This window comes from Echinops telfairi, unplaced genomic scaffold (genome assembly GCF_000313985.2).
Source record: "Echinops telfairi isolate 266 unplaced genomic scaffold, ASM31398v2 ScPeMD7_53;HRSCAF=182, whole genome shotgun sequence".
Classification (NCBI taxonomy): Eukaryota; Metazoa; Chordata; class Mammalia; order Afrosoricida; family Tenrecidae; genus Echinops; species Echinops telfairi.
In genome coordinates, this window is record NW_022103951.1 from 11,759,463 (window position 1) to 11,782,565 (window position 23,103).

The window sequence follows — 23,103 nt, forward strand, 5'->3', positions numbered from 1 at the left end:
AAACTATCGATTTGTTTGTGGCTCTCAGCTGAGCACAAGGAAGGGGGACATCATAAAACATGAAGCCATTCAGACGAGGTGCAGCGCTCATTCAGGGCTAGGATCGCTAAAATCCTACAGACTCCAGACTTCAGGGTTGTTTTTATTTTCTGTCAAACCTCAAGACAACCCGGAAGGGAAGGGAGTTTATGTCCAAGCTGAGAGTATTTTCTGCACAGTCTGACATAAGCCCCTAGCTGCATGTTAGCCTGAACCTAAACCTAGCAGTCTCTAATTCTCATACCCTCCAAACCCACATCGCCTAACCGAAGAGTATCTGAGAGAGAATGTTGGAAGGCTCTAGGGATACAATAGGCAAGGGTTCAAGTAGAGCAAGGACTTCATTTACATTTAAGCTAGGGAATTTAGGTTCCTCATTTCTTGAAAACCATGAACTCAGGTTAGACAGAAAATGAACAGTGTTTTAGAAGTGGAAGAAACAGCAAAAAACAAGACCTCAGCTAATAGGCCTCAGCTGGAACAGGGCAGAGGTCAGGCCACATCTGGCTCTAAGCTTTGTCCTATATTACCCGGGTGAATCTTTTTGTTCTTGTGGCTAGTCAGCACACAAAGTCGGAAATGACACACATGGATTTGCACAAGAAGCCCTGTATACAGCAGGAGCTGCAGGCTGTGGAGGAGACCCAGGCACTGGGGGTGAGGACTTGAACAGGTTCCCAAATGTAATGTCAGCAGACTCGATGGGGCTTTTGGTGCAGCCTGTTGGACAAGTTGACCATTGGTTGGACTTGCTTCTATGTCAGTAGACATGGCAAGAGAGTAAGAAGCCAACCCCAGTTGCAGCAGTCACTTGGGGATCCCAGGCAATTCCCAGGGGAGAGTCTCAAATGACCATAACCACAAGCTCTAAGAGCCAACACCCACTGTGTTGTGAGCAGGATTTCCAGACCCCTCCCAGAGCCTCCAGGCTACACAACTCACAGATGCGGTGGACCCCCACTTAAGTCCCCGAGAGGGTGGGAGCCTCAGAGCCACATGGCCCCTCCTGGCGAGAGAGGTGGTTTCAATCCTGTACATTCACTCTTGATACATTTTCTTAGTAAGTGCTACCAGTTTTGAATGCACAAAAGGGAATTCCTAAGTTCTGAAAACTGCTTTCATCACCGACTGCGTGCATCCAATGTATGCTTCCTTCATTCAAAGAATATGTATTTATTGAGCACCAGCCACTGGTCTGGAGAATGGAAAGGACAGGTTCCTAGCGTGGCTGCTTTCTTGTCGAAGGTCTAGTCTTTCTATTTGGTTACCACGATCTAGAGCAGTGGTTCTCAACCTTCCTAATGCTGTGACCCTTGAATACAGTTCCTCCTGTGGTGATGAAACCCCAACCATAGAATTATTTTCGTTGCTACTTCATCGCTGTCATTTTGCTACTGTGATGAATCAGGCAACCCCTGTGAAAGGGTCATTTGACCCCCAAAGAGGTCTCGACCCACAGGTTGAGAACTGCTGATCTAGAGGTACCAATAACATCCCCTTACACGGGTTATTCACTGTTCTAAGTGCTTAACACATTGTGGTCTGTTAGTCGTTACCACAACCCTATGCGGCTGGGACTATCAGCATTGCCATTTTACAGAGATGGAAACTGAGGCACAGAGGAGTTAAGTAATGTACCCAAAGCCAAGCATCTATGAAATCAAACCCAAACTCAGTGCCATCTAGTCATTTCTGATTCACAGGACACTCACTGCCATCAAATCAATTCTGTATCATAGGACAGGGTAGAACTGCCCCTGTGGGCTTCCTAGCCTTGAACTCTTTGTGAGAGTAGAAAGCCACATCTTTCTCCATTGGAGCAACTGGTGGTTTCGAACTGCTGACCTTACGGTTAGCAGCCCAACATGTAACCCATCTATTCAATGGTGTAGTGGAATTCAATGCCAGACAGAGTCCTCGTGGCTCACCACTCTGCAGGAGCCAGAGCAGAGTTGGTCTTACACTGGCAGGCCACGGTAAGCCACAGCGTTTCAAAGTTCGCATGGCATCCTGCAGGCCTGGATAAATCAAAAGCCTGATTTGGGGGTCCTTTCCCTCCTTGCCTTGGTTAATCTTGGCAGACTCTTATTGTTGGATTTGCTAAGTACATCACTGATTGTAATACAGGAAGCGGCGAAGACATTTTTGATACTAGGAGGAAAAGTCTGGTTTGGTTCAGCCCCCTCAAAGTGGGGGCCAGACTCCTCTCAACTTTAGGGGGACCTGATCTTTCTCTGGAATTTCTTGGTGATGTCTCTTTTTGTGTGTGTCTTTCAACCTGGACGTTACATTGCCGAAGGAACCCAGTTAAGCCCACACCTGCTAACCAGAAGGCCTGTAGGTGCAAATCCATCCACTTCGGGAGCAAGGCCTGGCGATCCGCTCCTGTAGAGATGGAAACCCTCTGGGGCTGCTCTGTCCCAGGGCATCACTCGGAGTCAGAATCAACCTGGCACTGGTCAAGAACAAAGCTGTGTGCTATTATTTCCCCTGTTCCCTCTCACTTGATTGCTTTTCTACAAAGGTGCTACCTTGAATGGTCTCAGTGGAGTCAAAAGAGCTCCCCTCTGCCCCACCTCCTCCCTGCATAGCATCTTTTTCCCAAACCCAGCCTGAGAATAATCCCTCAGATGAATATCCTCCTCAGAGCTCAGCTTCATGGACAGAGTGGGAAATGGAAATTACTGAGAGGCGGAGGATAGCTATTCAAGAGTTCAGGGATCAGATGGGCAGCCAGCTCCAGCACTGTCATGGGTCTCCTTAGCCCCTGGCTGGGCTGGGGGAGGGGAGGCGGGGGGCTGTGACTTGAGACCTGGGAGCTCCGGAAGGCTGGCTTACCCTGAAGGGCTGATGGCCGCTCCTGTGGTTCTCCTCAGGACCCAGCAGTCTTTCGGCTGTACCACGCCCCGTTGCCAAAGGTGCTGTCCAGGGTTGTCACTCGTTCGCGCACCTGGGCATCTTGAAGCAGTTCCACAATCCACTTCTGGGGCACACGTTCCTGCTTAAGAGCGTTGGGCATGGGCAGGCTGCCCTCGAATCCAGCTTTCCTTAGGACTGCTGGTGGCGCATCATTCAAGAACTCCGCAGGGCATGTACTTTGTGGCGAAATGTTGTTTCTTTGTCCTCATGTTAGTTTGTTTATTTTTTAAATTTTTTATTTTGAAAGATAACATTTATATAGCAGAAAATAATGAGACAATCAATATAACTTGCATATCCAACCAGAAAATGGTTAACTCGATTATGGTATATAATTGATTCCATAGAGTCTTTAAAAGTGAAATTCCTTCATAACCTATGGACCAGCAGATGGATTCTGGGTTCCCACTTAATTCTTGCCCCAGTCCAAGAATAGTTAGTTCTTTTCTAAAAAATCATTTTATTGAGGGCTTGTACAGCTCTTATCACAATCCATCCATCCATCCATTGTGTCAAGCACATTTGTACATTTGTTGCCCTCATCATTTTCAAAACATTTTCTTTCTACTTGAGGTTAGTTTGTTTTTTGAGGTAAATACTTAGAAGTTGAATTTCAGGGTCAAACGATAAATATATTTGGGTTTTTCTCCCATGGGATGATAACTATTCATTTATTTGAACTGGGATCAGTATATAGGTAACAAAACGGTTGCTATTTCCTTAACTAATTTTTTTTTGCTGTTGTGTCTGTTTAAAAATTTTTTATTAAAAGATTATTTTATTGGGTGCTCTTATAGCTCTTATAACAATCCATATATCAATTGTATCAAACATATTTGTCCATATGTTGCCATCATTATTTTCTAGATATTTACTTTCTATTGAGCCCTTGATATCAGCTCCTCCCCCCACCCTCGTGACTCCTTGATAAATTATACATTATTACTATTTTCATATCTTACATTGACCGCTGTTTCCCTTTCCCTATGGCTTCTGTTGTTCATCCTCCTGGAGGAGTGGTGAACTGTAGTTATGTGTCGATCATTGCAATTGGTTCCCTCTTCCTCTTCCCTATTCCCCCTTCCTCCTACCTCCTGGTATAGCTAATCCCTTTTCTGTTCCTGAGGAGTTTATCTGACCTGATTCCGTGTGTCCTGAGCTCTTCGCTGTACCTCTGTGTAGGCTCTGGTCTAGCCCGCAGTGAAAGGCAGGACTGGGGTCATGATAGTGGGGGATGAGGAAGACTCAAGGAACCAGAGGAGTATTGTGTGTTTCATCGGTGCTTAAGTAATGTTGTTAAGGTGAGGCTGAAACCAGGGGGGAGGGGTCCCTCAGAGGTGGCTGATGGGCCTGATGGGAGGAGACTTGAGCTAAAGAACCAATGACCTGGCGGCCCAGCAGGCTGGGGCTTTGGGTGAGTTAGCACCATTTCAGTCCTCTGGCTTCCAGTGTCTTCTTTTGGGAAGTGAGCCCTGAACAGGAGCGACAGGGCGGCCTTGACTCTGTCGGTGCTACAGGTGCTACAGGTGCTCTGTCAAAAGGGCTCCAAGAAGCTATCTCCAATCTTCTCGTAAGATAGAAGGAAACCTGAATTACGGCCTGGGCATCTGGTTCATTTTTAGAGCTCTGGTGGAAGGATCAGGAAGCCTGGTGGTGCCTCCGTGGAAGCGTGGGCTGCTTACCAAAAGATCAGCGGCTTGCATGCTCCAGTCGCTGCAGGGGAGAAGGATGTAGCAGTCTGCTCCTCTAAAGATGGACAGTCTGAAAGAAGCCCTTGGGAGCGTTCTACTCTGCCCTATAGGCTTGCTACGTGTCAGAATCCACTGGACGGCAGGGGCTGGCAGGAAGGCAAGCTCCAAGCAGTTTCTGACCCACCTATGCTGTGAGGGTGTGTGTTTCTCCAGCTGGTTCCTCCTGCGCTAATTTCACCTTCTGTCTTGACAGAGAAGCTTTACGGTGATGCTACGTTTGTAGAAGAAAGACACAGACATCGGTATGAGGTAAGGCTTTTATGCTGATTTTCCATGCACTAGAGGACCGGCCCATGGTGGCGTAGTGGTTACTAGTTGGGCCGTGAGCCGAAAAGATCCACAGTTCACAACCACTAGCTGCTCCTCGGGTGAAAGACTGGTCTTTCTACTCCTGTAAACGGTTACAGTCTCAGAAATCCACAGGGGCAGTCCTACTTCTGCTCTGCCCTATAGCCTCACTATGAGGCAGCATTGACTCGATGGAAGTGAGTTTTTGCTTTTGCGTGGACACTGAACTATAAGGAACCCTCCGCTAGAAAAGGTGTCCAGCACAGGTGGCATCTGTAGCATTCGAGCAGGTGTACCAATCCCCCCTCCCCAAGGTTCCATGTCTAGAGAGGTAGTGGGAGGGCAGACTATTCTGCCTGGCTCTGTGTTATTCTATCTGCTGTCACCTCGCTCAAATGAAGTCGTGACTAGTCATCCTTAACCTCTTGCCTTTGTATTTCCAGGTTTGGGCAAAACCCCAAACCAAATTCACTGCCAACTCATAGCGACCCTATGCGACCGGTTACAACTGCCCCTGTGGGTTTCCCAGCCTGTCACTCTTTATGGGAGTAGAAAGCTCCGTCTGTCTCCTGAGGAGCAGCTAGGGGTTTCAAACTGCTGACCTTACAGTTAGCAGCCCAATGAGTAACCACTGTGTCACCATGGGTCCTCTAGTCCGTAAAGGGGGTAAAGGGGGAGTTAAATATTTGGGAAAGGAACCAAATGCTTTTTGGAGCAGGGATAAGTCCCTGGAGGAAATTGCCAACATTCCAGTGGCTTCACCAGGGTTGGTGTCAGTGCAGGAATTCATGATGTCACCAACCGCCCCTTAGTCACGTCTCTTATCAATGATAATCATAAATAATATGTGATAAAATAAATTGCTCAAGTGTAATTTCTTAGATTCTATGAACACCAGCAACAATGTTGTTTTGTAAAATCTTACATTGATTCTATCATTCGTGTAGCTGAGCTGCAGCCTTTTTTGAGGTTTCTTCTTTTCCTGTAGCTCCTACTCAGAAACAAACCAAACTCACTGCCATTGAGTTGACACTGACTCATAGCATAGGTATGAGTATAGGACATAGCATAGCAACGTATAGGACAGGGTAGAACTGTCCCGTGCGTTTCCTGTGTGACTGTAACTGTTTATTACAGGAGAAAACCCCACCTTACAACAGCTGGTAGTTTCAAACTGCAGACCTTTCGGGTCGTAGTCCAGTGCCCAACCACTAGATCACCAGGGTTCTGGGTAATTTCAAGTACATTCTCAAACAAGCTATTTGTGTATAAATTCACAAATACTAATTAACCTAATATTGTAGCTGAAACATCAGAAGATTTGACAAAAGTAATGACTATACAAACACCAGCAGCAATGAAAACACCAGTGTGTGCTTGTAGCACAAGCAGACCAAACCATGCGATTCACAGCATCATTGTAATTGACTCATGATGACCGGAGCGCATTAGACCCTTCAAAAAGTTAATTAGCATAGAGTTTTGGCCTGGTAGCTGAGCTTATGAAAAGTGTTGTTTCTTCTTATAACTAACTGCCAAAACAATACCACTCACTGCCCTTGTGTTGATTCTGACCCGCAGGGACTCTATAGAACAGGGTAGAACTGTCTTTGTGGGTTTCAAGACTGTAACTCTTTAGGAACGGCTGGTGGTTTCCAACTGTTGACCTCGTGGTTAGTAGCTCAACACATAACCACTACATCACCAGAGTGCCATACATCACAACAGAGAGATCTTTATGTATTTGTGTATTGAAAAAAATCATTTTGGGGGGGCTCTTACAGCTCTTATAACAATCCATACATCAGTTGTGTCAAGCACATTTGTGTATATGTTGCCATCATCGTTTTCAAATCATTTTCTTTCTACTTGAGCCCTTGGTATCAGCTCCTCTTTCCTCCCTCCCTCCCTCACCCTCCCACCCTCGTGAACCCTGGATAAATAATAAATTATTGTTATTGTCATCTCTTGCACTGTCTGCTGTCTCCCTTCACACATGTTTCAATTTTTTTTGGAGATGAAATAGTGCAGCCATTTCATATACAGTCACTTTGGTCTTACCTCTGGCAGTGTCACCTGGTGCCATCCCTACCTCATCCCCTCCCCCTGCATCATTGAAATGGAAAACCCACCCAGTCGATGAAGGACCTTTTCATCAGCTGATGCGCCTGTTTTGATCTGCGGCCCAAAGACACTACATTTCCTTTTTTTCTCCCAGGTGAACCCGAACCTGACCAACCAGTTTGAGAATAGTGACTTACATTTTGTGGCTCAGGATGTCGAAGGGGAGAGGATGGAGATCATGGAACTGTCAAGTAAGTGGGCCTTGGCTTTCGAAAAGCTTATCCATGTGCTTCCATCTTTTTGTTGACCATAGACATAGGAAGATCTCACTGGAGACCCATTTTGTTCTCCTTTTCTTTCCCCCCTCCTTTGAAATATGCACGCAACTGCAAAGTGCATTAAAAAGTAGGTGGGTTATAATCCTATCATTTGGCGTGGGGGGAACTATTGCTTCAGAGCCTACCATGGAATGCTGTGTTCTTCTGAGTCTACTTGTTCTACAAATAGAATCTGCCTTGACCATCTTCTATCCACCCTCAGGGGAGGGGTGGTTTTGTGTGTTGGCCACTAGGTTAGGCTCTTTGGGGGAAAGCAGGTAGTAGCATCTACTTGTTTGGGGAATGGTAAAATGTCCATCTAGTTATTGGTGACTAGTGTTGTTGTCTTTGCACCTTGGCCGGCCTCTTCATGTCACCCGGATGCCTGCCTTTCCCTAGTGCCCGTGCTTGATGGTCAAGAATGGGCCAGCCATCTAAGTGTTGAACACGAATTGCCACACGCAGAGAAGTTCTTTACAAGCCCCAATATAAAAGGGGATTGGGCTTCTATTGAGGAAGATCACTAAAGTTGTTTGTAGTTGGGCTGCATGCAAACCTAGGCAGAAACCATATGTACACAGGGTTCTAGAACTTTATTGTCTGCTTGTAGTCATGAAGTGTTCTTCCCCATCAGAACTGCAGGGCTACGGGAAGTCCCGAGTTACAGCTGATCTCAGCTCTTTCTCTTTATGGCCTCGACCAGGGGTTAGCAAACTACAACCTGTGGGCTAGGTCCAGCCTGCGGACTGGTTTTGTACAGCTCAGGAACTAAGAGGAATCTCTACAGTTTTAAATGGTGGTGGTGGTGCGGGTTGGTAGGGAGGGGGGCACATGAGTTAAAAAGAAAAAGAATATTTGTGAGACGTGAAAATTATATGAAACTCCAATCTCAGCACCCATCAATAAAACTTGATGGGCACACAGGCACACTCTTTGGTCTATGACTTGTCTGTGGTCACAGTAATATTACAACCACAGAGCGGAGATGTTGCCATTGAGCCCATGTGACCCCTTATAGACATGCTTGCTGACCTCTGTTCTAGACTCACAAGCATGCACTTCCATTTAACGAGCTTCAATATCTGGATGCTCTCCTAGCACACCCAACTCCATTTATTCAAAATGAAATTCACATGCACTCCTAACGAATTCTGCTGCCTGCCCCTTTCTGCTGAGGGCTCATCCACCGCTTACTCTAGGGTTTCGCAACTTCAGCCTGGTACCTCTTTGTTGGAGGGGACCGGTCCTATGCAGCGTCCTGACTTCTGTTCACTCCCCTTCACAGTTGGAACAGCCCCAAGTGCCTTCAAACTTCACTAAATGTTGGGAGTGAAAAAAACAAACCAAACCAAACCTCAGCTGCCATCAGCCCGAGCTACTCTCAGCCCTACAGGACCGAACAATACCCAAGCTCACTGCCTTCGAGTGCATACCGACTCAGAGTGACCCCGTAGGACAGGCTAGACCTGTCCCAGTGAGTTTCGCAGACTGTGACTGTTCATGGGAGTAGAAAGCCGCGTCTTTCTCCCACAGAGTGGCTGGTGGTTTTGAACTGCTGACCTTCAGCTTAGTAGTCCAATGTGTAACCTACCACGCCACCCAGGCTCCTTTGGTTTTGAACCACCACCCTAGACCCTCAGGTTTCAAGTTAGTTGAAATTAATCAGCTCTTCTTGCCCTTCGTATTTCCAACTCAGTCTGTTGTCAAGTTCTGTCGAGTCCATGTTTGGAAGGAGAGATGAGGCTTGGGATCACAGGCCCATCACGACATCCAGTTCCACTGCAACGCATGTGATGCAGCTTTGTTGAATAAACCACTTATGTTTACTGAGTGTGTAGTACATCCACGATACTCTAAACATGGTAGCATGCTTCAGGCCCAGATACATTGGCCTACTTATTCTTCCTTCATTCTTCCTACTTCGTTTCCCACATCAGCCCTTGACCCTGTTCTCTACTGCAAATTCCCTTTCTCTCTCCCCCCCCTTTCTGGCTCTCTTTATGAACTACTTAGTAAGGCCTGAGCAGAGAGGCCAACTGAACCCGGGAAGGTTCAGTTGGACACTGAACACTGTTCCATTGGAACACTGTAGCATTAGACCTGGACCCAGGCCTGACTTTCCTCCCTGTTCGATGCCAAACATTTTGCATTAGAACCATGAGGATATATTTCCTGCCTTCTTGGAAACCCACAGGGGCAGGTCTACCCAGTCCTATAGGGTCGCTATGAGTCCGCATGTACTCGACGGCAGTGGGTTTTTTTGGTTTTCTGCTCAAACTGCTCAGAGCTCAGAATCGGCATTCTGTGGCTCCCTGTTTGTGTAACCTCTTCAATCTTCAATGCCTGTGCGAAGGCAGAGAATTCCTCAAGCAAGTTAATTTGGTTTATAGTGTCAAAGTGCTATCTCTTGCTCTCTTTTTTTTTCATGAAATAGAAATTTAATAGGAAAATATAATAAGATTTACAATAAGATATACCAAAAAATAGATGTACAGTGAAAATGAAGTCTTTCTTCCCCCCAACCCTCCCTCCAGCAGCCCAGAGGCAGACACCCTTACTAGCTGCCTGTCATCACCGCAGAGATAACTTATGTGCATGTTTTCTAAGAGAAGAAATAAGAGCCAACGACACGCATAATTCAATACCTTGCTTTTTTTGGGGTGCAAAGTCTCTTCCTGGGCAATTGTTCTCTGTCATTACACGAAACATTTCTCACTCATTTTCTTCTCTCTAAATTTCATTTTGTGGTGGTTATTGAGAATCCACCCAGCCAAATTGACATCAATTGAACTGTTTCTACATGTGTGTGCCATTTGGCGACTTTGATGACATTGACATTCTTCTCTGAGTTGTTCCTTTCTTGTACCATGAGCTCACGCCCCCGAAAGTGCCTTGACTAGCCTGTTGCGATGGTCAATTGGAGTCTGTGTAGAGTTCTGACTTACTCTCTTTACAAACCTCCCAGTTCTAATTATTGTCATCAAAGCCCGAGAAACCTCATGTCCCAAGGATTTTGATTCTCACAGATGCTTTAACTTCTTGTGGGTTGGAAAGGTAATTCGAGCTGCTTTAGGGTCTGGCTTTTTTTTTTTTTTTTAAGGCTGACTCCAAGGGGTTTCATTTTAGTCAGGGAAAGTCCCCAGCAGACTTTTGAGCTGAGCTCCCTTTTGGAAGCATATTCACGGAAGCTGTCCCATTCCTGAAGCATTCTCAAAAGAGCAACAAAGCTTGAGCTTGATGTCAGAATCGGGTGCCAAGCAATTAAGAACATAATTGTAAAAGTACTTAATCTGAGTGATGGGTCATCCTTAAAAGAATGGCTTGTTATTTTCCTTCCTCATATTGACACAGAGGCTAGTTTGAGAGATTGAGATTCAGAGCCATGATCCAGTCATTCAACTAGTCTGCCCTGGTTCTGGCACGATCCATTGCTTCTGTTTCTCTTTATATTGGTCCATAAACACAATTACTCGCAACTTCTTCCAGAGACATTCTTAGGCACTGTGCTCTATGACTGATGTTGTCTTTAGCTTCTTGTCTGAGCGTGGATGACTTAGAGGCTACTCACCCACCACCCACCCCCACCCCCTCACCCCCGCCCCCATGGCAACATTCCTGGGATGAGGTGGTCTTGAACCTGCCAAGCTTTGAAAACTCAGTGTTCTCATTCAGGGACACTTCTTTCTGGATGTGTTGTGGAGGGTTTCTACCCTGAATCGGTCTAGAGTCAGGGCTGTCTAATAGAACTTGCTTTCATGATGCAAGTATTCTGCATGTTCAGTATAGTAGCCATATGACTATTGAACATGAAACTCAGTTAAAAAAATTTTTAATTGTGTTTTAGGTGAAGGCTTACACAGCCATTTAGGTTCTCAGTCAACCATTTTTACACATGCTGTTCGTTGACACTGGCTACTGTCTTAGTGATCGCATGCTGCTGTTACAGAAATACCACAAGTGGGTCGCTTGAAGAAACGGAAATTGCTTTCTCTCACAATTTAGGAAGCTAGAAGTCCAAATTCAAGATGCCAGCTCTATGGGAAATCTTCCTCTCTGGGGTCTTTTCTCTTGTCCTGGTCTTCTCAGCTTCTACTTCCTGGTTTCTTGGTGATCACCCTGTGTCTTGGCATCTATTTCTGCCCATCTCTGCTCACTCACTTGCTTATTTATTCTATTGTATATCTCAAAAGATACACTCACGACTCAAGACACACCATATAGGAATCTTGTCTCATTAACATACCATAACAAAGTCAGCCCAATCCCACAGGGGATGATAACCACAGGCATCGAGGCTAGGATTTACAACACATATATTTGAGAGAGACAATTCAATCCATAACAGTTACGTTTTTCACAGCGCATGAACATTCTCATGATTTCCTTTCTGGTTGTTTCACTTCTATTAATCTAGTTTTCCATCCCTCTTACACTCATCACTGTTTTAAAGCAATTATTGACTGTTTGGACTCATTAGGAGATTTTAAAAAAGGAGAACAGGGATATTGTTTATTTTGTGTCGATCTGGTATTTTGCTTTGAGATAACTTGAAGGTTGAGTTTCAGTCTCCGCCAATCCATTAAGTCTGTTTGTTTTTTTTAAAAAAAATCACCCTCCATTCTGTAGGCTCTGTTTTTACTCTTTTGGAGAAGTCTTTTGATGAGCACAGGTATTGAATTTCTAGGAGGTCCCATTTTTCTATTTTATCTTTTGCTGTTTGTACATCATTTGGTCATATTTGGTATTCTATTTATGCCCTGCAACAGGGCCCCTCATGTCGTCCCTGTGTTTTCTCTCATGATCTTCATAGTTTTAGGTTCTATCTTTCGGTCTTCTATCCATTTGAGTGCATTTTTGTGTATGGTGTGAAGTGTGGGTCCTGTTGCATTTTTCTGCAGATAAACTTATAGTTTTGCCAGCACCATTTATTAAAGAGACTGTCTTCCTGATTTAATGTAATTTGGCCCTATGCAAAGGCCATAGGTGGATGGATTTACATCTGTATTCTCGATTCTATTCCATTGGCTTATCTGTCTGTTGTTATACCCGTACCAGGCTGCTTTGACTACCATGACTGTATTATAGGGTCTAAGACCAGGGAGTGCGAGGCCTCCTGCTGTGTTCTTCCTCAGGAATGCTTTACTTATCCAGGGTCTCTTTCCTTTGCATATAACGTTGGAGAATAGTTTTTCTTTATGGTTAAAAAAATGTAATTTGGATTAGGATTGCATGATATCTAGAGATCGTTTTAGGTAATATCAACATTTTCATAGTGTTAACTCTATCAGTGAACAAGGTATGTTTTCCCATTTATGTTGGTTTCTTTTGGGTTTGTACAGTAATGTTTCATGAAAGACATTTATTATTTAAAGCTGTTTCATGTTTGTCTGCTTCAATGGCATCATCATTATTCTCATTTCAGATCATCCCTATTTTGTTGGTGTCCAATTCCATCCTGAGTTTTCTTCTAGGCCGATGAAGCCTTCCCCTCCATACTTGGGACTATTACTTGCAGCAACTGGGAATCTGAACAGCTATGTGCAACAGGGACACAAACTGCCATCCAGGTAATCAGCTTCTGTCTCCTATTAATGACCTAACACTCACAGTTACTCAGGATCTTAGGTTTCCTCAGAGGGTATACTATCATTATACGATTTTTTAAAAAAGTGAAGAATCGCTTTGTTTCCCTCGTAACACTCATGATTTTGCTGTGTCTGTTAATGAGAATAATTTAATCACTTCTATGGCAGTCACATATCGATTTTCCAAACCATGCTAACACTGGATATTATTTCAAAAAGCACATGCCGTTTTGATAAATGAAAATGGGATTTTCTTTTGTTGACTTTGTAAGTAAGAAATATGTATGAGCAGTCTGTTTGATGGCTATTTGCTTTATGAATAGCTTGTTCATATCATTTACCCCCTGTTTTCTCTTTTTCTTATGGATTGATAAGCTCTCTCTACATAGAGAAATCCTTTGGTGCATTACACATATTTGTTCAAAGTGTTTTTGTATTTATTTTCAGTTGTTAATGGCAGTTTTTATTTTCCCAACAGAGTTTTAAGTATTTGCATAGTTAGATCTGTTCACTTTTGTGGCTTCTGCTGTAAGACCATGCCTAAAGTTTATTTCTACCTAAAGCTTATCGAAACAATTGTCCATTTGTTTTCCTTGAGCATTTTTGGGGTTTCAATTTTAAAGTTTAGATCTACCATCTCTATGGACTTTATTGGTACTGTGTGTGTGAGATAGGGACCAGATGTGCTATTTTCCCTCACTTAGCTAGCTAGTAAATTGAGTATCTGTTTCAGAGATTTCTATTGTAATCCATCGATGATTTTTCAACAATGCCTGAACCTTTACCACCCTTTTTATTACCATAGCCTCTTTCTGCACTCCTCCCATGATTATTTTAAAATAATGTCCTCAGTAATCTTCCAGATGAACTGTCAAATGATTTGTAAAAATTAGGTTCAGAGAAAAAAAATCCCTTGGAGCTTTTAACTGGAAGTTCAGTAATTTAAAATATTAATTTGGGGAGAATGTATACCTCTACTCCTTCTCACCCCAGAATATTGTACCTAATAACTTAAAGAGGAGAGGGACCCAACCAGAAGGTCGTAGACTTCAAAAAACGACAACACCCCAGGTGCCAGTGAGTCCATTCTGATTCATACCAGCCTCTAAGTGTGTCAGAGTCAAATTGCGCTCCATGGGATTTTCAGTGGGTGACTTTTTTAAGAAATAGATTGCCTGGCCTTTTTTTCTGAAGTGCTTATCAAGCTCATCTGGTTTTGCATAAGAAATGTAAAATCGAGGCTCACAGGTCCTGGGTTGCATGGCTTTAGCAGTAGGTTGGCAATTCCGAAGGAGTCCCATGTTGGATGTGAGCTGTGTTCCTTCTTTCATTATTTCAGGCTCTCCATTAGATAGGTGGGAGAAACACTTGAAGCCTAACAAGCATTAACTAATATTGAAAGTCCAGTTTGGGTCTGCATGGACTACCTCTACCTTTCTGCGGTACACCCTACTGGTTCCCATGTGGGGGCTGGTGGTCTCTGGGTCAAGCTCACTGCCAAGTTCTTTAAGGGCAGGGACCATCTTCTCTACCTCTGTCTTGCCAGCTTCCTGATGCGCACACACACACACACACACTCACTACCATTGAGTTGATTCTGACTCATAGTGACTCTGTAAGACAGGGATCCCAGCACACAGTGCTTGCTTGTTACCTGTTACTGTAATGAAAGCAAATAGCAGGGGTTGGTGGATATAGTTTGATTGAATCTTGGCATAGAGTCCCTGGATGGTATAAATAGTTTACATGGTTGATTATTAAACAAAGTTTAGAAATTCAAGTTTATCCAGAGGTGTGGTGGAAGAAAGGACTGATCTTTTCCCTTAAAAACATCAGCCATTAAATACCCAATAGAGCACAATTCTACTGGGGTTGTCATGAACCAGACTCGATTCCTTGGTAGCTGACTTAATCTTGACATGTTGCCAGGGAGTTTCTAAGCCAAGATGGTGACCATGAATTAATCTTATGATAGACACCAAGATTCCAGAGGAACCTTGTATTTCAACTTCTCTCTGTCCAGTTGCAGCGGGTAGTAAGTATTGAAACACGATGCTGGTTTCAGTGGCCAGGGGCTCAATGTGAGCTCATTTGGGCTGTATTTCTGTCAAACAAGATGGCCATCTACAACCCTGAGCAAATGTGACAAGGAAGATCAACATCAAAAGAATGTCGTCCCAAATGGGTGCCTAAGCAAATGTGGTGAAGAAAGCTGATGGTGCCCGACTATCAAAAGATAGAGCGTCTGGGGTCTTAAAGACTTGACGAAAAACAAGTGGCCATCTAGCTCAGAAGTAACAAAGCTCACGTGGAAGAAGCACACCGGCCTGTGAGGGATCAGGTATCAGGCATCAAAGAACAAAAAATCATATCATTGTGAATGAGGGGGAGTGCGGAGTGGGGACCCAAAGCCCATCTGTTGGCAACTGGACATCCCCTTACAGAAGGGTCATGGGGAGGAGATGAGCCAGTCAGGGTGCAGTGTAGAAACGATGAAACATACAACTTTCCTCTACTTCTTAAATGCCCCCCTCCCCCCACTATCATGATCCTAATTCTACCTTACAAATCTGGCTAGACCAGAGGATGTACACTGGGACAGATAGGAACTGGAAACACAGGGAATCCAGGAAAGATGAACCCCTCAGGACCAGTGGTGAGAGTGGTGATACCAGGAGGGTGGAGGGAAGGTGAGGTAGAAAGGGGGAACCGATTACAAGGATCTACGTATAACCCCCTCCCTGGGGGACGGAAAACAGAAAAAGGGGTGAAGGGAGATGTCAGACAGTGTAAGACATGACAAAATAATAATTTATAAATTATCAAGGGTTCATGAGGGAGGGGAGTAAGGGGAGGGAGGGGAAAATGAGGATCTGATGCCAAGGGCTCAAGTAGAAAGCAAGTGTTTTGAGAATGATGAGGGCAACAAATGTACAAATGTACTTGACATAATGGATGTATGGATTGTGATAAAAGTTGTGTGAGCCCCCAATGAAATGATAAAAAAAAATAGAATATCTTCCTTTCCCAGAAATTGACTCTGATGATGTTGAATTGTGTGGCATATGCACAGCTGATGCCTTTAAAGTACACACTAAATCCTTGACTTTGAATAAAGGCACACCTGAGCCATAACCTCTGCATTCTACTTAGTAAGGCACATTTATCTATTAGTGACTGGGCAGTTGCAGGACGAAGGTTTTTTTGGGCTCTATAACTGGTCAGCTAAGTCCCCAGCATCTCTGTTATCTACAGAATAGCTGTTGTGACGGTCTGTCCAAGAGGCACAATAATTTTAGGGTCTTGTGAATAGATAGTATATTAAAATACATGCAAACGTCTAATGAAGCATCTTGTTTCAGGGCGGCCCAGGGTCACTCACACATTTACTGATTCGCTAGAAGGACTCAGAACGAAGATTTAGTACCGTGACAGGGCCAACCTCCACAGCTGTGTCAGTGATAGGGACACAGAGGTAGTCAGGAGAAATCCATTTGCTTGCTCCCTCCTGGGAGAGGTCACACAGAGGTAATCCTCCCTCCAGCAAAGAAAATGCAGCAACATACGTGTGATGTTTCTGCCCAGGGCAGTCTGTTTGAAAGTCAAGAGTTTAGGGCTTTTTATTGGGGGCTGGTCACACAGACTCTCTATCTCAAAAACCCAACTTTACAGCCATTGAGTCAATTCCAACTCATATCAACCCTGTAGGACAGCACAGTACTGCCCCTGTGGGTTGCTGAGACTGTAACTCTTTAAGGGAGTAGAAAGCCTCATCTTTTGAACTGCTGATCTTGCAGTTAGCAGTCACATGGAACCTACTATGCTAACCAGGCCACCTAAATTCCAGACACTCAGAAAGAAAGCCCCCAGTCACATTATATAAACAGCCCAGACATAGTGAAATAACCTTATCCATTTGTAATGGAGGAAACACACTGAAATCAAGTTCCCACAAATCAGCCAAGGGCCAACCCTGTAAGCAGGTCTTTCTCTAGATAACAGGCTCAGGTCTCTTTTGTGTGTGTGTGTGTGTGTGTGTGTGAGAGAGAGAGAGAGAGAGAGAGAGAGAGAGAGAGAGAGAGAGAGACTAGTAAACCAAATCTTTTTCAGAATAAATCACTGGGATTTTTAGGCTATTAAATAAATCATCTTAATTCTTCCCCGACATCTTCTCTGTTGTCTAAACATGCTTTGCCTCTTGTGTAAAAGGAAAACACAGATTTGCTGGTATGTAGCATAATGGAACAAGACAGCCACATGTCATTCTAGGAAGCACATTTTAGGAGTTGGGTGTAGACAACATAGATGGAGGGGCTTGTCATTGTGAGTTCTTTGCTATTGTAGGCTAGTGTCATTTCTTTAAACTCTAGACACAGAGCACCTAATATCTGCCTGGAATTCCATTTGTAAGCAACCATGGCAACGAAAGCGGGCCTGAAGCCAAATGTCATAGATCGTTATTGGCACGTTAGTCTCTCTGGCAGTCCCTTCAAAGTCTTAGGTGCGATCACTTCAGACCACGCTGAGGCCCACCATTCAGTTTTTACGGTGCTGAGGTCCATCTTGTCCCTTTGGTTGGTCAAGTTAGAATGAAACTCGGGGTGCACTTGTTCTCTCTCAAGGGGCCCTGGTGGCGCAGTGGTGAAGAAGTCAGCTGCTAACAGGGGTTGGTGGTTGGCACCCATGGGAGAAAACCATGGCCATTGGCTTCTTGCTAAGATTACAGTCTTGAAATCCCTCTGGGGCCCTCCTTCTCTGACTTACAGCGTCGCTGTGAGTTGAGATCGACCGAAGGACAAAGCTTTATGTTTTCTGTCCGAAAGCAAGCACTTAGATGAGGTGCCGTCAGTGGTTCCCAGAAACACAGCTCGTTGGGGAAACGTGTTTGTAAAGTCTCAAGCGGGAAGCTTGGCAAGTCTGAGTAGTAGTAGCCTTTCAGCCTAGGGCTTAAACTCCAAACTCAAACTCACTGCCCATCAAGTGGATGCCAATTCAGAGAGACCCTGTAGCACAGAGGAGTCGTAATGTGCCCGTGGGTTTCTGGAACTGAAAATGTGTTGCTGTTTTTATAAGCATCTTGTTGAGATATAATTAACATATCATACAATTCAATCGTTGAATCATATTAAGAAGGGTTAGACATCATCACAATCAACTTTGGAACATTTCCTTCCTTCTTGGACCCTTTGCTGTTGACTCCCCATTTTCCCACCCTCCCCTTCCGTGTCCCCAGGTCATCATTATTCATCCAGGCGCTCTATACCTAGACCCACCCAGCCTGACTTCCATGTCCAGGCTTCCTAAAGCTGCGACGCAAGTCATTTCCCTCTCCCCTCTCTGATAACGTCCCTCTCCCTTACATCCCCTCTCTGTGTGAGTGAACACTCCAATTCACAAACCAAAGACAAAACGCTAAAAGGGACCTAGCAGCAATGACCAAATACAACCGAGAAACACCTCAATGGAAAAGAAAGCAGAAAACACAGAAAGCCCAGAATAAATTAAAAGTGGTTCAAAAAGAAGCTCTGATGACAAGGCATTACATTCCAGCCCAATTACAGTCTCGCAAACCCACTTTACAATATTATTAGGGTTGTTCCCATTCCTAGACTATGGTCAGTGAGGATTCCCCGGTGACTCAATCCATGTAGGGACCCTGCCAATGGAGTTTGTGTTTCCACGATCATCCGTACTGCTCTGAAAACCAGGTGTTTAGAATTTAGGTGCTGGTATCATTCCCACCTCTGGGTTTGGATTTTATTTACACCCTTTGGCTCACACACGCTGGTGTGCTTTTCTTGGGTGGACTTAAGTGACTCATCACTTAGATGGCTGCTTGTTTGGAGAAAAGTCTTTCAGACCTCAGACTCTATTGTTTTTTTTTCTAAAAGCCTGGCACCATTTGATTTCTTTACCGCACTTGGCTATAGCACCCATATATTCAGTGATTGCCTCATGAGGGTGAGTCCTGAGCAGGACCGTGTCTGAGTCTGCAAAACTTTATCGGAAGAGAAAGTCTTGCAAAACTTTATCGGAAGAGAAAGTCTTATTTCTCCCACCAAGCAACTGGTAGTTTCAAACTGCTAACCTTTTGGTGAGCAGCCCAGGTAATAACTCACTACACCAACAGAGCTTTTCCCTACACTGATGATAACTTCTTAAGAACAAAAACCTTATTTCCAAACCGATCAGATGCACAAGGACTGGGTTGAGAATCCCTACATATGTTGGAGGGCTGGTACATCTAGTCACCCTAGATGATTTGGGTTTGGCCCCACTCTTAAACCTTACAAACCGCATCCTTGAGGTTGCTCTCTGGAACAACGGAGATCAGGCTTTTAGACCTGTAACTGATGAAAAAATACGACATTTCCATCCTTTCTTATATTTCAAGTAAAAGTGAACAGGGGGAAAGAAAAAAATGGATGATTTTTTGACTTTCTTTTATAAACCCCTTCTACTAAGCATCTTTCAAAACAATTCCCATGACATTTCCTTCCGAAGGGTTGTTGATCAACCACATTTGTGCCCACCGCCCCTTGGGGAATCAGTGGAAGTTAAAAGGTACCATTGGTTGTTGAAACTCCGCCGCAGCATGGAGGGCCAGGAATGGAGTTAAAAGCAATACACACTGCTGTGCTTTTAATGCCCCACCTGATTGTAGTCTACAGTTTGCTACAAATGCGAACCGCATTTAGTGCCCAGGAGGTTTTTAATCCCACTGTGCTGGGATTCTACAGCTTCCAGGGACCCTTTGAGAAGGAAGGAAATACAATGGCAGCAGTGCTTGAGGTGGGGTGGGGAGGGGGGTACGGATTAAGGGCCTGGCAGCCTGTTTGAAAACATGGCTTTTCACCTGAAATGGAGTTTGATATGAAGGATTATAAGCATGCATGCATGCTGGGAATCCTAACTATGCCATTTCAAAATTTTATGTGCGGACGACTTCATTCCTTAAATGGTGGGGGGAATGAAGCTTTGAACTGTAGATGATAACCCACCCACTACAATTGAATCAATTCCAAATCACAGTAACCATACAGGACAGGGTAGAACTGCCCCTGTGTGCTTCTGAAACTGTAACTCTTTACAGGAGTAGAAAGCCTTGTCTTGCCCTTAAAGGAGCCCTGGTAGCATCGTGGTAATGTGTTGGACCGCACATCTCAAAGTCAGCAGTTCAAAACCACCAGCTACTCTGAGGGAGAAAGATGAGGTTTTCTACACCTGTAAAGATTTACCATCTGCAAAACCCACAGGGCATTCTACCCTGCCATTTAGGGTCCATGTGAGTTGGAATCCACTTGATGGCAGTGGGTTTTTTGATTTGGGCTTTTTGAGGGCTTTCAAAACAAACCCTTTTCTGGGCGTGGCAATGAGGACCGTTTCTTGTTAGTGGTGAGTCATTTATTTTCCAATCAGCCTCTCCCATAGAACTTTCTGCGATGCTGGAAATCCCTGTAACCTGCACCCTCCAATATGACAGTCCCTAGCCACCCTTGGCTACAGTGCACTTGAAACGTGACTAGAGGCATCAAGGGACTGAATGGTAACTTTCAGTTCATTTTAACTGATTGAAATATAGATTGCCACGGTGTCGTGTGGCTGCCACAGTGAACAGTGCTCTTTTAAACCTCTCTCCTCACTCCAATGTCAGGAGCCCACAGGGCTCCCTGGCCTGGGTCAGTGCCAGGGAAGTTGCTTTATTTCCGGTCATCTAGGGAATTGAAAAGGAGCCCTGGGTGTGTGTGTGTGTGTTTGGGGGTGGGGTGTTACAGGTTAGACTGTTAACTGCAAAATCAACAAGTTCTGAGTGACAGTCTTGGAAACCCACAGGGGCAGTTCTACCCTGCCCTAGAGGGTCGCTATGGGTCGGCATCGACCGCATGGCAGTGAGTGCGAGTGAGAGGGAGCTGAAAGGAACTTCCACAGCCCCATCCTGTGCTAGCTCTGACACACAGAACCAGGAAGGAATCTACAGTTGAGTGAGAGGAGTAAGATACATCAGAATTTGGGTTCACTGTTGTTTTCTTTTAAGGAGCCTGGTGGCATTATGGTTATGCATTGAGCTGCTTAATCACAAGGCCAGCAGTTTGAAACAACCAGCTGCTTTTCAGGAGAAAGGGAGGCTTTCTACTCCCATAAGAGTTACAGTCTCAGAAACCCAAGGGAGCAGTTCTGTCTTATAGGCTCTCTATGAGTCAGAGTTGATGGTAGCCAGTTTGGATTTTTGCTTTTTTCCCCCCTTTTAACATTCTTCAGCTATTCTTTTCTCCTTTTCTCACAAGAGAAATGTGTTTGTTTATTTTTCCTGAAGGAGGCAAGTGATGATCCAAACCAGAAAACATGGATCGCCTTTATGATTTTGTTGGTTTATTAGTAGTCGATATGTTTAGAGTAATAAATAGTTGTTTTCTCACCTCTCAGTATAGTGTTTCTGTGATTATACCCTCTCCTCTCTTAAAAAAAAATCTACAAATGAGTAAAAACGTGGCTGAGGTTGGGGGATGGTAAGACATAAGAAACCCCCTGGCAGTACTGTTTCCATAGTTCAGGAGAACCCTGGCTAATCAACTTGTGGATGTCGTGGGAGTCACACAGGAGGGACCCCACGCTGAGCGCACGACTAGAGTAAACGCAGAATTTCAGGGCTGTTTATGGGGAAGGTGGATTTTTAAGGGAAGCCAAAAAGGTGACATGTATATCACGAAGCAGATGAATTTTGCATATGACTTGAGACTCTGGAGGTTGCCTGAGCACCTCGTGTATTTCTAATTTGAAAATATACCAATCATGTGCAAATTATTACTCAGATGCTGGAATCCATGAGAGAGTGTGTGTGGAAAGGAAAAACCTCATGTTGCTGACCCGTAAATCCCAATGAAGATTGGGGCTGATATATTGTCAAGGCAAGATTAGAGAATCCATTACCTGTTCTTTTCCTTCTGTACACGGCTGGGTGTCTCCTGGGTCTTGAGCCAGCATGAGTGCAAGCTCCCTGTGGAGCTTTGGCGGTGGGACAATGGGCTGATCCTCAATGGAGGAGCTTGGGTGGTCCTCAGAAGAAGCTAGCATTGGACATGCAGCATCAGGGGTCTGCAGCGACAGTCTCTGTTCTGTAGCCCTTATGCTGTGCCAAAGGAAACAGTTTTCATGCTCCAGATGACAAATGACAGGACTCTTGAGTAGCCAGGTACTGTTTGACGCTGTGGGCACTGGAGAACCAATGAAGATCAGAAGAATTAGGACAAGATGATGCTCAACTTCATGTCCATTAAGATTTAGGTCCGAGGATAACGAGAGTAATGTACATGGGCTCAGGAACTCCGACTTTCTTTCTTTTTTTAAATACTTGTATTGGGGCTCTTACATCTCTTATCACAATCCATACAGTCATTCATTGTGTCAAGCACATTTGCATATATGCTGCCATCATCATTTTCAAAGTATTTTCTTTCTACTTGAGCCCCTGGCATCAGCTCTTCATTTTCTCCCCTTCCTCTCCCAACCGCCCTTCCTCATGAACCCTTGAGGTTACAGATTATTATTTTCATATCTTACATTGTCCTTTGTCACCCTTCACCCACTTTTCCATTGTTTGTCCCCCTGGGAGGGGGTTATATGTTGACCCTTGTGAGCGATTCCCCCTTTCTCCCCAGCACTCTCCCCTAATCCTCTTGGTATCTCTACTCTCATTGTTGGCCCTGAAGGGTTTATCTATCCTGGATTCCCTGTTTTTCAGGCTCTTATCTGTAGCAGTGCGCATGTTCTGTTCTGATCTGATTTGTAAGGTAGAATTGAGGTCATGATATTGGGGTGAGGGGAAAGTTAGCATTAAAGAACTAGAGGAAAGCTGTGTGTTTCATCGGTGCTATACTGCATCCTGACTGGCTCATCTCTTCCTTGTGACCCTTCTGTGAGGGGATGTCCAAATGTCTACAGATGGGCTTTGGGTCTCCCTGGCTTTCATTTTGACTTCCATTTGTTAATCTAACACTTCTAGGAACACACACCTGGTGAGGAAAGGGGGCAGAGGCAAGAAAGCCACCAGCTTTTCTGGCTTTAGTTGGCTTCAAAAGAGTCTCAATTTCCCTATAAATGGAAACGCTTTCATAAAGTTTTAGAGATAGTCACTTCCAATTT

The 23,103-nt window shown here is 44.5% G+C and overlaps 1 protein-coding gene across 1 annotated transcript in view; it reads left to right on the top strand.

The window, feature by feature from the left end:
- The window catches only part of CTPS2 (CTP synthase 2), a 107,262-nt gene that overhangs the window by 80,373 nt on the left and 3,786 nt on the right, over positions 1–23,103 (top strand). The window contains exons 15-17 of the mRNA XM_013006491.2: positions 4,903–4,958; positions 7,216–7,312; positions 12,801–12,945. Of these exons, the coding sequence (XP_012861945.2) occupies positions 4,903–4,958; positions 7,216–7,312; positions 12,801–12,945 (298 nt within the window). The remainder of the gene's footprint in view (positions 1–4,902; positions 4,959–7,215; positions 7,313–12,800; positions 12,946–23,103) is intronic.